This window comes from Tribolium madens, unplaced genomic scaffold (genome assembly GCF_015345945.1).
Source record: "Tribolium madens isolate multiple individuals breed KSU strain unplaced genomic scaffold, Tmad_KSU_1.1 Scaffold_71;HRSCAF=194;Tcas5.2_LG6, whole genome shotgun sequence".
NCBI classification, from domain to species: Eukaryota; Metazoa; Arthropoda; class Insecta; order Coleoptera; family Tenebrionidae; genus Tribolium; species Tribolium madens.
Window position 1 is genome coordinate 4075197 of NW_025401041.1, and position 19599 is coordinate 4094795.

Below are 19599 nucleotides of genomic sequence, written 5' to 3' on the forward strand. Positions count from 1 at the left end.
TATAAAGTGTATTTCCTGTGACACAAACTAGCGTAGCCTTAGCCACTTCTTCACTCAAAGAGACTTGTTTTCATATTTAACCAAAACTAGATTGAATTATCTTGCTACATGTTTTATAGATTGTCTCCTCTTCTAATTTATTAGCAAAAAAAATCCATAAAAAATGTATTTCCCCCCTTGTTGGCTACACAACAAAGCGTAGCCTTGACCACTTCTTCACTCACTTTACCTTTTTCACTTTTTATTCATTCATTGTGAAAATGTTTAAAACACGAAAAAATATATTGTAGTGCGCGAAAAAAGCGTAATTTTACAAAAAGTAAGTACAAATTAACGTTACTTATCATTATATTTGTTGCAACTGTGAAATTATTCAACATTAAGCTGGTTACTTGATTGTTTTGATTTAGAGGTTATGTTTTTGATTCACAACTCAAATTGAGCATTTTACCCCCATTTTTGCTTGAATGTTTATTGCTGTTTTTGAAGGTTTCACGATGTGAGAAGTAGAGTCGCCCCAAAATGCAGTCAAGTTCGTCGAGTATGGCGGGCGTCGACCCCCACACGACCCAAATGAACCAGTTCAGGAGCTACGTCACGATGCTGGGCGACGCCAACTGCAAAGACGTCCTGAAATTGAAAGCCACGCAAGAAATCAGCAAAAATTTCGAGGTACAGAAGCCCAAAACCCGTCCAAAATTTTCAAAACCCACTTTCAGATCATTCTCTCGTCGTCTCTCTATCAAAGTTTTTTGGACCACTCGGTGAAAATCTTCCTGAAGATACTCGAAGAGGGCGATCCCCATTTCATCGCCGAGTATAACATCCAACAAGTTCGCAAACTAATCCTCGAAATGTTGTACAGATTGCCAACCAACGATCTTCTGAGACCTTATGTTAAATCTATTTTGTCTCTCATGTTGCGATTACTTGAGATTGACAACGAAGAGAATGTTTTAATCTGTTTGAAAATCATCATAGAGTTGCATAAACAATACCGGCCAGCGTTTAATTTGGAAGTAAGAGGGGAAAAAATGTAACGACTTTGTCACAATTGTGTTTTTAGATACAACATTTCCTCCAGTTTGTTAAATCGATTTATTCGGATTTGCCCAATCACATGGACAAGATTTTCGAACCTAGGGCTCCAATCAAAGTCAATAATTTAAACGAACTCAACATCGAGGAATTACTCAAGGAGACGTTTACTATGACGACTATACAAACAGAGAAGAAGAATAAAGACGACACTTTAGTCACGGTGGGTGAATTTTAATAATTTCAATAATTAAATAAAACTCTTTTTAGTATTATTTGATCCCCAAAGCCGTCCTTTCGCTCAAAGTCCTCCAGGAGCTCCCCATAATCGTGGTCCTCATGTACCAACTGTATAAACAAAGCGTCCATCAAGACGTCAGCGACTTCATCCCCTTAATAATGAAGACAATCACCTTGCAACCCAGTCTTGAGCAACGCCAAGCCCCCACGTTCAACAAAGAAATCTTCGTGGACTTTATGGGGGCCCAAGTGAAAACCTTATCATTCCTCGCTTACATCATCAAGTTTTACCTCGACCACGTCCAAAACCACTCCACTATGATGGTGCAAGGCATGTTAGGGCTCCTGATGTTGTGCCCCATGGAAGTGGCTCATCTCCGTCGCGAGTTACTCATCGCTGCTCGACATATCCTCGCCACTGACTTACGAAACCGTTTTGTGCCCCACATGGAGAAATTATTCGATGAGGATGTCCTTCTGGGACGTGGTTGGACGACACATGAGTCGCTCCGCCCACTTGCTTACTCGACATTGGCTGATTTAGTGCATCACGTGAGACAACAATTGCCACTCAGTGATTTAACTCGTGCTGTTCATTTGTTTAGTAAGAATGTGCATGATGATACGTTGGCAACGACTATACAAACAATGTCGTGTAAACTACTCTTGAATCTCGTCGACTGTATTCGGTTACGTTCGGATTCCGAGAACAGCACCGAAGGGCGGGAGTTACTCATGCGCATGCTTGAAGTTTTTGTTGTCAAGTTTAAAACAATCGCCAAGATACAACTCCCGATTTTGACTGCAAAATCCAAACAACAAAATAATAAGAGTCAAGTTGAGGTTAAGAGTGAAGAGGGGGTTCAAAACCCGGCTGAAGTACTCGAAAACGCTCTAGCGACGACTCAGAGTCGCAACGAGCAGAAAGAAGAGAAATCAAAGTTTGGTTTCCCACAAAATAATAATTACAACGTTGCTGATTATCATAGTCTTGTTAAAACTCTTGTTTGTGGTGTCAAGACGATTACGTGGGGTTGTTCGGCTTGTAAGTCGAGTTCTAGTCATAGTTCAGTCGCGACGAAGCATTTTCAACCCCATGAAACACTTGTTTTTGTCAGATTAGTCAAGTGGGCTTTAAAAGCTTTAGATATTTACACGTTGTATCCCGGGCCTCAAGTGACAGGTCCCCAAAGGATCAACCAACAAAATGAGAGGAATAAAGAAGAGAAGGTTGTTTTGGAGCATTTCAGTGGAGTGGTATGTGGTTTCAGGGGTGCGTTTTTCGGGTTTAATTTTTTTGGGTTTTAGTTTTCGATGATGAATCCACAAACGTTTCACGAGATTTTTTCCACCACTATTGAGTATTTGGTCGAAAGGGTTTACAAGAATCCCACGTTACAAACGGTAAGCAACAAGCATTTTTTAGTGATATTTTAAATTTTATTTAAAATTTAAAAATTAATTTTTTTTTTTTTTGTTGAAAAAACATTTTATTCAGGGTGAGTCTGCCAAGAGTATATTTTAGGTTTATATCAAAAACTTTTTTTTCATGTGAATTTTTTCAGATTTTTTAACTGTTTAACTGTTAATTTATGCTAATTTGACGAAGAAAAATAATAATTTGTATAATATGTATCTAATGTCTTTCTAAAATATACAGAGTGGTTATAAATGATTTTCATCTAGACAGCTTTGGAATTTTTTTGCATGTAACTTTATTTGTGCCGCTCTACTTTTTTGAAAGCTCTAGTTCTGTCATTAGTGTCACTTATTAATTATTAATAAATTGTTGTTAATTAAACTTTTATTGTTTCAACTAATTTCCAATAATAATTGATAATAATGTATACTTTGGAAGCAAACAAGTTTATAATTGAGGTCTATTATTTTTTAATTTTGAGTTAAAACAAGTAGGTACCCCTATTTTCGTAAAGCGATATTTTTTATTTTACATGGAAAATTCACAGCTGGCTAGATGAAAATCATTTATAACAACTTTGTACTATGCTAAAATGTTGTTTGTGTAAAAAAATGTTAAACATTTTTTGATAGTCGCAAAAAATAATTTTTATTTATTTTCTCACTTTTCCATTATTTGGGTTGGATACCACCCTTGAACCTCTCTGTCGCACTCACTCTTTTAGCGAAAAATGGCGTATTTTTATGAATTTAACAAATTCATTCAAAAATTCATATAAGTAATGAATGTTGAAAGAGACCGTTTGTAAATATGTATTACTTTAGTGCTCAAGTTGAAAAAAATCTTAATTTGTTTTTATTTATTTGTGGATTTAGTAAAAATTCTCATTACTTTCCAAAAAAATCAGTTACCTGAAAAAATATTAAGAATTGTTTAAAGAAACTTTTATGCTCGCATTGATTTGTGCTCGCGAGAAAAAGAACAACATTTCGAATATTTACTGTAATTGTTTTAAATTTAAAGAATTTTAAATAATTGAAAATTATTAAAATTAAAAAATTGCTTCGAGTTTTTAATACATCAATCTACGTCAACGGATCACTTTTTTGAAAAAAAAAACTTGTAACATTTTTTATTCTAATATATAGGGCTGTTTCGCAATATTGGAATCTTAAAATGACCTATCAAATGATGATAATTTAAATATTAACTTGTGTTTTGTGTCGCCTTGAAATTTGGGTATGGAAAGTTCTTTCTTTTACCATTTTGGAACAGAGAACATTTTCAGTTGTTGTAGTTGTAGGTCACTGTTTCTGTTTTTTTCGTTTTTTTTTTTGCTCTCTTAACGTTATTAAAACATAAAAACACGATTTCAAGAAAAATAACAAATGGTGTACCTTTGAAATTTTGACAAATATTTTTTTATTCTAAAACCAAGGCCCATAGAAAAATTTTATACGATACCAAAAATTGTTTAAAAATAAGGTACCTTTTAAATAAAAAAAGAATTACACCCCTCACATAACAAAAATATGGTTTAAAATGTGTTACTAGATAACTACTTTACAATAATCATAAAATAAGAGATTTAGCACCAAAACATGTGGTTTTTATAGCAAATTGCATGTACCAATTTGCATAAAAATCGGATACTCTATTAAGAAATTATTAAAGAAAAACTAAAATAGTTGTTAAACTTTGGCATCTCTTAAACTGTATAGAGACAAGTGGGGTTATTTTGACCTGGAAAATTTCAGGTTACTTTTTGTGTCCATCTTTTTGTTACATTTTGTATATTTCTAATTCATACCTGAAAAAAAAAAACGATAATTTATGATTAAGAGGTTAAGAATATTTAATTTTGGATTTTTGTCTATACTCATGCCTTAGTTTTTCGAAAATAAAGCTAAAAACTTAAAAATTCTTATTTCTATTTACGATTTTTCGATAAAAAATTTCTCTTAGTTAATTTTTTTTTAATTTTGTAGTATAATGATGACCTTCGAAAAGAAATGTTTCTAAAAATTCTCATAAATTTGTAATGAACAGTAGTGTTGGCATTAAAAATTGATGTAGTAATAGAACAGTGCAAAAATAATGATAATTATTTTTTTTTTAAATTTTTTGAAAATTTTTTTTACTTTTAGGTCCCGAACACTTTGCTGGCGAACCCGGCCACGAGTCCGATTTTCGCGACTGTTTTAGTCGAATATTTATTGGAACGTATGGAGGAGATGGGTTCGAATCTGGAACGAAGTAATTTGTATTTGAAATTATTTAAATTGGTGTTTGGAAGCGTTTCATTATTTCCTCAAGAAAACGAGAATATGTTAAGGCCGCATTTACACCAAATCGTCAACAGATCAATGGAATTGGCAATGAGTGCAAAAGAGCCCTACAATTATTTCCTTCTTTTGAGGGCTCTTTTCCGGTCGATAGGTGGCGGTAGTCACGATTTACTCTACCAGGAGTTTCTCCCTCTCTTGCCTAACCTTCTTGAAGGTTTAAACCGATTACAAAGCGGTTTACACAAACAACACATGAAAGATTTATTCGTCGAGTTGTGTTTAACCGTTCCGGTTCGGTTAAGTTCACTCTTGCCGTATCTACCAATGTTGATGGATCCATTAGTATCGGCTTTAAACGGTTCACATATTTTGATAAGTCAAGGATTGAGAACATTGGAATTGTGTGTTGATAATTTACAACATGATTTTCTCTATGAGCATATACAACCGGTCAGGGCCGATTTGATGCAAGCATTGTGGAGAACTTTGAGGAATAACGACCAGGTGGCGCAAGTGGCGTTTAAGTGAGTTAAGTGACTTGTTTTGAGGGGTGGTTTAATGTTTTTTTTAGGGTTTTAGGCAAGTTTGGAGGTGGGAATAGGAAAATGATGATTGAACCACAAAAACTCGATTATGTATCGTCAGATTATGACCCACCAGCGATTATTGCAAAATTCTATGATCAGGATAAGACGATCGAGTTTCCGGTTCAAAAGGTAGGTTGATGCGCATGCGTGTAATGTTGGTTGCTAAATTACGTATTGTGTGTTGCCTAACTTTTCTATTACAGATAATTGAGACCGCCTTCAACGCCCTTAAACAAAGCAACACCGACTCGTTCTACCGGAAACAAGCCTGGGAAGTGATAAATTACTACCTTACCGCTTCTCGTAACCTCAGCGACGATAAAAACATCCTAATCAATCTTTTCCTTCACTCGTCATTCCAGGACCCTAAAACCATTCCTCAAGTAAAAGGTTCGGTCTATAAGAGCATTTATAAGCAAGCACGTGAGACCCATCAAACCGCCCTTACTGGTATGTTCGTCGCTGCGGCGATTAAAGAACTCCGTCAACCGGTGGTGGCCCTTATGGTCGCCGTAGTTCGTCATTACACCATGGTGGCAGTGGCGCAACAATCGGGGGCTTTTGCGTGCACCCCGAAACACAACGAACAAGTTGCGCTTGATCCTCTTGTTCTAGTCGACGCTCTTGCTGTGATAATGGGGCACGAGGAGAAGGAGCTGTGTAAACCGGGTCATGTGGGGCTTGTCTTGATTCTCGATACGGCATCGACTCTACTCGGGAGTAAAGAAATGGCGTGTCGGCTACCTTTAATCGAATATTTATCAGAGAAAATGTGTGCACTTTGCTACGAGAGGGCGTGGTATGCAAAATTGGGTGGTTGTATTGCGATTAATTTTATGTTTGAGAGATGTGCCCGAAAGTGGGTGTATGAACACATGTTTACGTTTTTAAAAGCGTTGCTTTTTGTTATGATGGATTTGACGGGTGAAGTATCGAGTGGGGCACTCGATATGGCGAAGAATAATCTCGAAAAGATGTTGAATGTTTGTGTGACGGAACCGCCAAAAGGGGCCGATCAAGAAACACGTGATTTGCAAAAGAAGGCGTTGCATGAGGTCACACATGAGTTGGTGAGACAAGTGACGAGTCCACATACTATGGTGAGAGAACAATCGATGCATTCGTTGCGTTTATTGGCCGAGAAACAGAACAAATCAGTGACGTCGGTTATGGAACCATTCAAGGAGGTGTTAGCCGATATGGTACCACCGACTAAGCATTTACTCAAGCATCAACCGGCAATTGCCCAAATGGGGCTAATGGACGGGAACCAATTTTGCACCACTTTAAATCCTCGACTTTTCACAATCGATCTATCGATAAAAGAACACAACTTGTTCATACTCGACTTGCTATCACTCTGTAATAGTGAAGATGTCAAATTGAACACTTTTAGTTGTTACAAAAACATTACCAATTTTATTCCATTGAGAAAATCTGCATTACGTGTCCTTGCAGCGTGTCATTACCTTGAAGAAGTCCGAGAACAAATTTTCCAAGTGTTGTATAAAGCATTAGAAAAGCCCAACGCCGAATTACAACAAACTGCATTCGAGTGTATGAGAGATTTTCTCGCTGGATACCAAGTCAACAAGGATTTAGTCTATCAAACTATTAAACCGTTCCTTTTAACGTTGGGTGATGCGAAAAATTTGACACTTAATGGTGTTAAAATGCTGTCATATTTAACCCAATTGTTTCCATTGAATATCAACGAGAGTTTGTGTGAGCAACTTTTGGAACTTTTGAAACAACTACTGAAACAACTGCTCGAAAATTTGACAAACAGTCATAAAGGTGAGTGTGGATGTCAAACGGCCGTTATTAGAACGGCCCCTGTTTATTTGTGTTTTTTTTAGTGTCGAACGGTGTTTCGAAGAAAGGCGATGAGGAGCAAAAAATCGTCACTATTATCGGAATCTACCACCAAACACCAGCCGCCTCCTCGAAATTTATAAACCAGTTGTGTCAACTTATTCTGCAAGCCGAGCAGGCTATGTTAATCGAAGCCAGTTCTCCGTTTCGGGAAGTTTTAATGAAATTTTTGTTACGTTATCCTGGTGATACTCTCGATATGTTTCTTGATGATACATACATTAAGGATAAACAGTTTAGTCGTTATCTTGAATTTTTGATTAAACACAAAGACGGGAAGAGTTTTCGTGATTATATTCAAAATAATATGGTTAAGAGATTGATTCAAATGGCGCTTGCTAATGTTCATGTTAATTATACTCTAAGTGTGCAAGAACGTAACGAATTGCAATATCAGAGTATCAGGATTATTTCGTTGTTGATTAAGTGTGATGATCAGTGGTTGTCGGAACAACAGGAGTTGGTGGAAGCGTTGAAACAGATTTGGTGCGATGATGCGTATCAGGAGAGACATAAAAATGTCGATAATTTGGACTATCCGCATTGGAAGGAGCCGAAGCTTTTAGTCAAGATTCTTCTGCATTATTTCTGTTATCATCCGAATAATGTCGATTTGTTATTCCAACTCTTGAGGTGTTTATGCCACAGGTTCATACCGGAGTTTCAGGTAATTATTTTTTTTTAAGACCAAAATAAAATTAATAATATAGAGAAAAAAACAAAAAGAAAGTCACTTTTGTTTTTGTCTTGTTTTGTGAATTTTAGGTAAATAAGCAGAAATATTTTGATTTACTTAGTTTTTGTTTGACACGACAGAAAATGGTTATGGCTACACTTGAAAAAGAAGTTATTTTGCTTTAATAGAATGAGAACTTTTTTTTTATTGAGAAAGTATAAAGCAGAAAATCGTTCAATTCCGTCTTTTTCTTTAATTAAGTTTGAAACGCATTAATGTCAATTCAATAATTCGATAAATTTAATTTTTTTTCAGGACGAAATTTAGAAAATGTAGTAGCTTTTACAAGTGTCTTTCAGCGAGAAACTTGCAATTAAAAAAAACAACAAAGTAGAAAATGACTGAATTATGTATGTCTTTTTTTTTATGAAATTATGTCAGAAATCCATTTAATTTAGCACTCAGCACCTCAAAAATCTTAGTGATTTTGAAAAAGCTGAAAAATCACTAAATTAAGTCTGAATCTGAAATGAAGTATTTTCTGAATTCAAGAGTATTTGTTGAAGAGAAAGTCACAAATTTGGAATATTTTGCCAAAACAAGGTAGGAAATTGCAAAACTACACCTGAAATGCACCATTTTGCTTGTGCTGATGGATTTACACCGAGTTTCAGGGAGAAATTTACGAAGTTTGGTAGACTTTGTCAAGGTAAATTAAAAAAAAAATGGTCAAGTAATAGATTAATCAAATTTTCATAGAAAAACTAACCAAATTTGAAAAATTGTAACGAAACAAAATCTTAAAATTTCCTTTGGGACAGTATTATTTTCGTTTTTGTCTTTAAATTTAGTGTTTTTTTTATTAAAAAAAAGATAATAAAATAGAATATAGAACAAAAAATTAGGGTGTTTTTCACCAAGAAACTTAGTAAATTCAAAACAAATCTGAAAATAAACTATAAAATTTAGTCTGAAATGCTTTATTTTTGTTTATCTTGTTAAATTTAGAGCGTTTTTCAGACAGAAATTGACATGATTTTATAGGTTTTGTAAAAACAAACCGAAAAGTTGATAAATTCAGTTTAACATTCGTTATTTTTGTTTATGTTGATTGATTTATAGTATGTTTTATCTAGAAATTTCTTAAATTCAAGAAATTTTGTAGAAAGTTCTTTGTTTCTTGTATATTTCTTTATTTCCATGTTTAAACAATTTTTATTAGTTTTTGACGTGTCTTAAAACTGTAAAAATAATTTATCCGGTACAGAAAAACATATTGAAACATAATTTTTATGTTAACTACTTTTTTTGTCATTATTTATGTAAATTTCAAAACAAAACACAGTTTTAAATTGGCTTTAGTATCAAAATGAATATTTTTTTGCAATTTTTACAGCTGAATTTTCGATTCTTACCAAGAAAGATATTTCTCAAAAAAATATAATAAGATAAAATTACTAAAGTTTAAACATAATACAAAATAATAATACAATTGCGAAGCAGTGTATTTAACTTAAGAGTTAATAAATAATAAAAAAATATGGAAAAAGTTGTTCACAAACGTTTAAAATAAAAGAGAAATTTAAAATAGTTGCTTTGAGCAACTTACACTTGAGCGCTTTTTTGCCATATGTCACGTGACTATAATATCTCTACCTTTGTTAAGCATATTTTGATTTCTTTAACGAACAGTTACTTTTTTTAAAAACTATTACACAAAAACTAAAAATAATAAAAAATAAACTGTTTACAATTTGAGAAGTGTATTGCAAATTTCAAAAAGTTAAAGAAATGAAGAATTTCATTAAAAGTTAAATAACTTGAAAGATTTTATGGGAACACCTGATTTTTGTTTTTCTATCTAACACAACTTAAATTTTCAAATGTCTAGAATTCATAAATAAAAAAATATTTAACTTTAAGCATTAACATTTTTGAATATTTTAACATTTAAAGGATGTGAATAATTGACTTCGTCAACTCTATGAGACTCCTGTATAGTATTTTTACCCAAATTTTTGATTTCTGTCTAATTTTGTCTAATTTGAAGATTAAGTAAATTATAACAACGATTATTAAATTTACAGAATTGAATATTATTATTTATTAATAAATTAATATTTATGGCTTTTATTTGCAAACCTTTTTTTCTTTTTTTTTCCAGTTCTTGAAAGACTTCCTCGCCAACACAGTGGCCCAAAACTACACCGTGGAATGGAAACGCTCGGCTTTTTTCCGTTTCGTGAAACTCTTCCCCACCAACACCATGTCACAAGAACTCAAATCGAAAGTCCTCCAATTCATTCTAATCCCTTGCTTTGCTGTCAGTTTCGAAAAGGGCGAAACCAACAAACTCGTCGGAGGGCCCCCAATGCCCTATCAAGACAGCCCCGACAACGTTGTCTCAGTCTTTATCAACAAACTCATCGATCCTGATAACCCCTTTCCCACAGCCGACTGTGTCCGAATCGCTTTATTACAATTCTCGTGTCTTTTAGTCGAACAAGCGAGTCCACACATCCACGACCATAATAAAACACAAAGCTCGAAATTGCGACGTTTGATGACATTCGCATGGCCGTGTTTATTAGTCGAAAATTGTTTCGATCCAGCGACGAGATATCACGGTCATCTTTTGTTATCACACATCATTGATAAGTTTGCAATTCATCGGAAAATAATCCTGCAAGTGTTTCATAGTTTATTGAAAGCGCATGCGCTCGAAGCTAGGAATGTTGTGAGACAAGCTTTGGAGATTTTAACACCGTCGATGCCTCTACGTATGGAAGAGGGTAACACGATGTTGACTCATTGGACGAAGAAAATCATTGTTGATGAAGGACATTCAATGCAACAATTATTTCATATTTTGCAACTAGTAGTCAAACATTACAAAGTTTATTATCCTGTGAGGCACCATTTGGTTCAACATATGGTGAATTCGATTCAAAGACTCGGGTTTAGTCCCACTGCCACTTTGGAACACCGAAAATTGGCGGTTGAGTTAGCCGAGGTTATAATAAAATGGGAATTGTATGGAATTAAGGAGGAAAATGATGGTGAAACAGTCGAGAATGTCCCAACGAAACGTTCAAATTTCGATGATTCGCTCGAAAATCAACGAAAAAGATTAGCAGTGCAACCCTCAACGTCGTATTCACCCACACCGGTGATAAAACAGGAACCTGGAATTAACAAACCTATAGATCGGGTTCACATTGACACAGTTTTAAATTTTTTGCTACGTCTTGCGTGTCAAGTCAATGATAGCACACCGCAAAACCCTGGTAATCCGACTGCTAGCACCCCCGGCGAGTTACTCTCCCGTCGTTGTGTCATCCTCCTCAAAACTGCCCTCAAACCCGATTTGTGGCCCCAACCAATCGACCTCAAACTCGCTTTCTTCGATAAAATCCTCACGATTGAGGGACCCAACCCCAATATTGGTAATGTCTGCACTGCACTTGAACTGTTAACTTATCTTCTCACTGTATTGAAGAAGGAGCAAATTTTGGCGAGTTTTAAGCCGCTTCAGCGTGGTTTAAGTGCGTGTCTTACGTCGACTAATAATAAAATAATTAAACTTGTGCATGGACTTTTGACCAAATTGATGACGTTGTTTCCGACTGAAAGGTCGAGTAATACAGTGTGTAAATATGAGGAGTTGGATATTTTGTATACGGCTGTTGGGAAGGAAATTTTTGAAGGTTTGAATAAATATGAAGCGAATGCACAAGCGAATTCATCGAGTTTGTTTGGGACTATGATGATTTTGAAAGCGGCCTGTGCGAATAATCATTCGTATATTGATTTGTTGATTACGCCGTTTATGAGAGTCTTGCATCGGTTGGCCAAGGAGCATTTGCAACCCACGTCGACGGAATATGCCGCAAGTGAGTATGGGAAAAATTATTAATTAAAATTAAATGCAAAAACTATTTTTTGTAAATCATATAATCTACATTTAAAATTGTTCGAAAACAAGGTTGAAGTTAAATAATCTTTCAAGTTTGCTTCAATAAAATTGAGAAATAGGATGTTTGAAGTTTGTGTAAAAAAATATTTGATTATTTACCTTAATTGAAAAGAATTTGTTTGAAAATAAAATCAGATTTTATAATTTTTTACTATGTTAGATTTAGGCCAGAACCAGATTGATACGCCACTGGTAAAGTTGTCAAAATTAGCTCCAAAAACCGTAAAATTCCACCACGGTGCGCGACTTTTTTCATTTTCATTGCTCCAATTCCATGCAATTCCACCACTTTTGTGAAATTATAAAATAGTGGGGATTTCGAATGTTCTTAAAAAGCTTAATTCGAAAAATTATTAAAGATATTTACGTGTGTTTATGATTTGACTACGCTATTGTAATAACTAATAAGAAAAGAATAATAGTATATTATGTCACAAGGTAGAGAAAAGATTTTTATAGCTGAGCTGTTTATAAATAATAAATGCGAAACTATAAAAACCTTCTCTACCGTGTTTTATATAAGATTTTTTCCACTACTACCACATTTATTACTCAGAAATACAACGGTGGAAAATATAACCTTACTTAATGGATATGTTGACTCAGACGTAACATGTCGTAATCAATTACTTACCTGCGTTATTAATTTAAGTTGAGAGTATTTTTTATTCTTATCCTAATTGAGGTTATTTTATTTTTGTACTTCTGCATCCATTAAGAGAATTTTCTAACTCTAAAATGAAATATTTGTTAAAATAACAAAGGAATATTAAAGGAAAAGAAAAAAAGTGTTAAAACTTGCCCTACTACCGGTAGTATTTCAACATAAAATAAACCCATTTGTTGTATTGACAGTTTTGACAAAAGACAAAAACAGAAGAATTAGAGGTGGGATTATTCTGATGTTTTTTAATGAGTAAGTTTAAATCTTTTTTATTTAATTTTGCCTTCCATTAGTACTTGTGATGAACCTCCAATATCGGTTTTTACCTATCTCTAATCCATTATTGACTATTAGGAGAGGAAAACAACTTCACAACCTCTCAACAAACTAAATAATGGTACCTTTTACAACTACAAGTGAAAAAAAAATAGTTAATCACATAATAAAATGCAAAAACAAAAACCTTTTGAATGTATTTAACCTACATTGAATTTTAGAACTAGAATAAAATGCTAAATAAATTTGAAATAAAACATTCTCAAATCTGAAGATAAAAATTTCGAAAATATAGGTGAAGTTATAAAAGATGGAGCATTTTGTAATTTAAGAAATTTACAATTAAATCACTATAAAATTACACGATTGAATCCTTTGGCATACAATAATCTTTCAAGTTTGTTTCAATAAGAGAAATTTGAAATGGAGTTGAAGTTTGTACAAAAAAACTATTTTATTATTTACCTTAATTACAATAATATTAAAAACAGTTTGAAAATAAAATCAAATTTTATAATGTTAGATTTAGGTCAGATTCAGATCGTTACGCCACTGGTAAAAAAAAAATTAGTTTCTAAAAACCGTGAAATTCCACCACGGTGCACGACTTTTTTATTTTTATTGCTTCAATTTCTTGCAATTCCACCACTGATTATTTTATCAATTTTTGGAAACTTGTGGTATTATAATGCATATTATTTTGCTTATATCGACAAAAGAGTTCAGTGAGAAAATTAAGAGTATTTTTAGCGAGAAAATAACAAAATTTGGAATATTTTGTTTAAACAAGGTAGGAAATTGCAAAATTACATTTGAAATGTTTTATTTTGTTTGTTCTGATAGATTTGCAGCAAGTTTTAGGGAGAAATTTACAAAGTTTGATAGATTTTCTCAAAGTAAAGCTAAGAAATTGGTAAATTATTAGATTAATTAAGATCTCATAAGACAAAAGTGACCCAATTAAAAAAATTATGTCAAAACAGTAGATAATTGTAAAATTCCGTCTTTGTCTTTGAATTTAAAGCGTTTTTTTTATAAGAAGTTTACATTTTTCAGTCAGAAATTTACTTAATTTGATAGATTTTGTAAAAACAAATAATTTGGGTACTGCATACGTCAAATGTCAAAAATTTTAACTGTCAAATATAATAATAAATTTAGTTTAAAAAGTGCTGAATAGAATAAATACTATAAAAAACGCGTGTTACAACCTCTTACTTGTATTGTGGTACTCGTGTATTTTTTTAATTATTATTTAATTTAAAATGATTAGTAATTAATTTATTTTATTAATGTGTTTTTAATTTATTTAATGTGTTTGGAGTAATCGAACGCATGACTCTGTGAAGATGAAATATTTTAGGAAAAAATGGTGGATGCGCCGGGAAAGTTATCAATTTGTAACTTTATAGATATCTTTTTCATTGCAAGAATTATAATATTGTATGCAATTCACTTACGTTATTATGGAATAAGATTTTTGTAATTATGTTTTTATCTGAGATTTTTGCACACTTCTGCCTGTTTTGAACGTGCATTAGCAGCTAATAATTAAAAAAAATGACCCGACGCATGCATAATTTTTAATCAAAAATTTAAGTGGTGAAATAAATGTAGAAAAAAAATTAAACAACAATGTTAGAATCATAATTTAATAATTACTTGATAAGTTTTTATATCTATCCATTAATATCTTTAACTTTTATTGAAATTCTTTAAAATGAACTGCAATTTTTGTTAAAAGTTAATTTTTCAGTCAACAGCGAGCTTCTCATCTTGAGCCTCGACCTTGTCAAAACCCGCGTCGTGGTAATGGGCGTCGACATGCGCAAAACCTTCATTGGCACAATTCTCGTCGGTCTTATCGAAAAAACCCAAGACATAAAAGTGATGAAAGCAATCACAAAAATGTTGGAAGAATGGATGAAATGTAAGAATGTTGTAACTCTCAATCAGGCACCAAGTCTTCGAGAAAAATCAATCCTTCTGGGAAAAATGATGCAATATGTTGAAAAACGTTTCCCGGAAGATGCCGATCTCAATGCGCAATTTTTGGAACTTGTTAGCTACGTTTACACGTAATAAATTTCATATAGTGTGATTTTTACTTCAAATTTTTGTTTCAGTGACGTTAATTTAAAAACAACTGAATTGACTTCGAAACTAGAACCGGCGTTTTTGGCCGGTTTACGATGCAATCAGCCTCACATTCGTGCAAAATTTTTCAAAATTTTTGACGAGTCAATGAGACGACGTTTACACGACCGGTTACTATACATAGTGTGTTCGCAAAATTGGGAAGCCATCGGTCAACACTATTGGATTAAACAATGCATTGAATTGTTACTCGTGACTGCAGTTCCTGATACTTGTATACAGATGGCGCACGAAAGTAGTATTTTACCCAGTATCACTTCTGTGATTAATTCACCAGAAAAACGTGAAGAATTCAGCAGTATGCAAATTGATAATCCAAATTTCTACACCACGACTGAAATCAAAGAAGAAGTGTTAGATTTAGACTTGTCAAATGTCGAGTCCAATCCACCAATTGAGGAAAAACCCATCGATCGAGCTGAAACAATTTCGAAAATGATTAAAAAACATTATGAGTTTATTGAGGTTAGTAGAAACGTCACTACTGATCAGTTTCTACTAGCCGCCTCACAATTATGTCACATGGATACGAGTCTTGCCGAACAAGTCTGGCTCCAGTTTTTCCCCCGAATTTGGGAAATCCTCGAAGAGGACCAACGCAATATTCTCGTACAAGAAATCCTCCCGTTTATCACCTCCGGTACTCACATAATCCAAAAAGATTGTCACCCGAGCGCAATTAACACTTTCGTGGAGGCGTTAAGTCGGTGCAACCCCCCGATTCAAATCGCCCCGCCCCTTATGAAATACCTCGGGAAATCACACAATCTCTGGCATCGTATGGCCTTAGGACTTGAACAAATGGCCTTTGATCCGGCTTCAACCAAAGCCACCAATACCAGTTGTTATGATTTCGAGACCGACCAATCAAAAAACGAGCTTCTTGATTCGTTGGGTGAGCTATACTCGCTTCTATGTGAGGAGGATTTATGGGCGGGGCTTTGGCTCAAACACGCCCATTATAAGGAAACTAGTATTGCGATTGCGTATGAACAACATGGGTTTTTCGAACAAGCACAAAGTGCGTATGATTCAGCAATGGCTAAACACAAACAGGATAATTCAATGGGACCGGTGCCTACACACACCCAGAGGGAGGTGTTATTATGGACTGAGAGGTGGATCCGGTGTACGAAGGAATTAAACGAGTGGAATGTTTTAATGGAGTATGCGAAAAATGGGGTTTATGATCCGTATTTGTTATTGGAGAGTGCTTGGAGGATACCCAATTGGGATATCATGAAGGAGGTGTTGAGTAATGTTGAGTATAATTGTCCCAAAGAGTTGGGATGGAAGATTACCATGTATGGTGGTTTTCTTTTAATATGTCAACCTGAGGAGAGTAAACCGTTGAAATTCGTCGAGAGGTATGTTGAGAGTGCTAGCGCCCTCTGTCTCAACGAGTGGCGCCGCCTACCGCATATTGTTAGCCACATCCATTTGCCCTACCTTCAAGCCGCCCAACAAATAATGGAGTTGCAAGAAGCCTACCAGATCCATAAAGGTCTCCTTCAAGGACACCAAAACTCACTTCACGATATGAAAGCCATTGTGAAAACATGGCGGAATCGACTTCCGGTAATCGCCGATGATTTGACACACTGGAATGATATTTTCACGTGGCGACAACACCATTATCAAGTCATCGTGAATCACTATGAGTCGATCAGGGATACCAATAATACAAATTCAATGTTGGGCATACACGCATCAGCTCAGTCGATAATTCATTTTGGGAAAGTTGCACGAAAACACAAATTGGTTAGTGTTTGTTTAGAGTCACTAAATCGGATTTATTCAATTAAAAGTGTCCCGATTGTCGATTGTTATCAAAAAATTCGACAGCAAGTTAAGTGTTATCTACAGTTGGCATCAATGAATAATAAAAATGAACTTCAAGAAGGTTTAGAAGTGATTAATAACACCAATGTGAAATATTTTGCGAAAGAACTCACCGCTGAGATTTATGCACTTAAAGGGATGATTTATCACTTAAGTAGTACGTATTGTTGATTGTAGGTGGCGTAGTGTTACAATTTTTGTTTCAGACAAGTCCGACGAGGCCAATAAGGCGTTTAGTGCAGCTGTACAAATGCATGACACTTCGATTAAAGCTTGGGCTCTCTATGGTGACTATTTGGAACAAGTTTTTACACGTGATGCACGTCAAATCAATTTGGGTGTGAACGCAATGGCGTGTTTTTTGCACGCTTGTCGACACCAAAACGAATCAAAAGCACGCAAATACTTGGCGAAAGTTTTATGGTTGTTGAGTTACGACGACGAAAATTCGAGTTTAATGGACGCTTTGGATAAATATTCAGTCGGGGTACCCCCCATTTTGTGGTTACCGTGGACACCACAGTTACTCAATTGTCTAGTGCAGTATGAAGGTCACGTGATTTTGAATTTGTTGTGTCAGGTAAATAATCTAGTGGTGGGTTTATTGTTAGTGATTTGGTTTATTCTAGGTTGGTAGAATGTTTCCCCAAGCTGTGTATTTCCCAATCCGTACACTATACTTGACGTTACGTACCGCAACGGCGCGTAAAACAAACACAGTCCAGCAACAATCGCAAGAAACCGATCAGGGTAACCAACAGGAGAGTGGTAACACTGCTACAATTACCACTAGTGAAACATCATCGATTAAAGCAACGCCGGCTATGATTCGTTGTTCGAAAATAATGAAAATGCAACGTGATATTCACACAACCGCCCTTTCGAGTCTTGAAGGGATAGCCAATCAAATGGAGTGGTTTAGAGAGAATTGGTACGAGGAGGTTTTAAGACAATTGCGACAAGGTTTGACTAAATGTTATGCAATTGCGTTCGAGAATAGAGAAAGTGTGAATGAGGCTAAAATAACACCACATATATTAAATTTTGTGAAGAAATTAATGTCGACTTTTGGGATCGGTGTCGAGAATATTGGATCAGTGGTGACGTTTAATTCAGCCGCGAGTGAGAGTCTTGCTAGGAGGGCTGAAGCCACCTATCAGGATCCAGTTTTCAAGGAAATGAAACAGGATTTTACCAAGGATTTTGATTTTTCGCAAACGAATTCGATGAAGTTGCATACGTTAATCTTCAAATTGAAGAAATGGATCAAGATTTTGGATAATCGGTCCAAGATGTTGCTTCAGTGAGTATTTTACATATACAGGGCTGTCCCTTTCTGTGGACTTATGTCCGGAAATATTTCCTAAGGGCGTTAGAGCTTAAAATTGAACTTATATATACAGGGTGTTAAAAATGAAGTATTTGAGTAGGTAATAGTATAGATCAAAATAAACAAAAAAGTCTTAATAAACAATGGTCCGCAAAGTAACGATTTCAGAAATATCGAATGTGAAAATTTTCTCTTTTTTGTTTGAACAAACTGCATTAAAATGTTTTAAAAAACGAATAATTTTTGATATCTCCGAAACCATTACTTCGCGGACTTTGCATGTTTATTAAGTTTTTTTTGTTTATTTTGGTTCATACTATTACCTTCTGACAGAACTCGCAGCCCAGAGAAAAATTTCAAGTAAGCTAAGGTAGCAGGAACATGGAAAAAATGTTTAAAAGATTCTGTCAAAAAATTCTGACATTTATTTTTTGACATTTGTTTTTTTTTATCGATTTAATGATACTAATGATCGTGTATATGTTTTTTTATAATTATTCAGTAAAAGTACAAAAATTTTGCCAATAAAAGCCACAAATAACATTAAATAGAGTTACAATAATTGAGGATACAGTTTCCTTGTTTCTTCTTCTTGGAAAATTATTTTTCCAACAGAAATAAATAAGAGTCAAAGTGCAAAATTTAAACTCTCATAATTTCGAAATTTTTATAGACAGAATTTTTTTAAATATTTTTCCATGTTCCTGGTATCTTTCCTTACATGGCGTTTTTTTCTGGGGCGCGAGTTCTGGTGCACCCTCTGTATATTACAATCTTTTTAAACAGCCTGTATAAATCGATTTTTTTAAAAGCTGCTTAAAATATAAAATGAAGGGAAAATAAAGGGCTGTGGATGTCCAGGATGAACAAAAAACATTCTCCTTTTTTTGGTTAAACTATTTGCTTTCAGAAAAAAATTAACTAGAAAGATAAAATCCTAAAAAAAAATTGTTTGTATCCGTTAGGTTTTTTTTATAGAAAGTAAGTTTGTATTTTAAGCATAAAACGCTTGCTCCCATATTTATGTTTTTCTACATACAGGGTGATTTTTAAAAAACGACAGGCCATTTAGATCTTTTATTAATAGTCCGATTTCAAAAATTAAAAAAATAAATTAAATGGTTTTTAATATGTATAGTGGGAGCTGACAATTTCAGAATTTTTATAAATGTCATAATATATTTTGGGCTATATTCAACTTTCTAGTTTTATTTTTTTTTATAATTTGGA

The 19599-nt window shown here is 34.2% G+C and overlaps 1 protein-coding gene across 1 annotated transcript in view; it reads left to right on the forward strand.

Moving 5' to 3' along the window:
• Nucleotides 1-257: 257 nt before the first annotated feature.
• The window catches only part of LOC123009073 (transcription-associated protein 1), a 28422-nt gene continuing 9080 nt past the window's right edge, over nt 258-19599 (forward strand). Inside the window, exons 1-15 of the mRNA XM_044405193.1 lie at nt 258-319; nt 490-672; nt 720-1019; nt 1067-1261; nt 1309-2535; nt 2587-2682; nt 4846-5510; nt 5558-5702; nt 5777-7370; nt 7433-8115; nt 10289-12017; nt 14797-15118; nt 15167-17196; nt 17246-17619; nt 17669-18342. Of these exons, the coding sequence (XP_044261128.1) occupies nt 523-672; nt 720-1019; nt 1067-1261; nt 1309-2535; nt 2587-2682; nt 4846-5510; nt 5558-5702; nt 5777-7370; nt 7433-8115; nt 10289-12017; nt 14797-15118; nt 15167-17196; nt 17246-17619; nt 17669-18342 (10184 nt within the window). The 5' untranslated portion in view covers nt 258-319; nt 490-522. The remainder of the gene's footprint in view (nt 320-489; nt 673-719; nt 1020-1066; nt 1262-1308; nt 2536-2586; nt 2683-4845; nt 5511-5557; nt 5703-5776; nt 7371-7432; nt 8116-10288; nt 12018-14796; nt 15119-15166; nt 17197-17245; nt 17620-17668; nt 18343-19599) is intronic.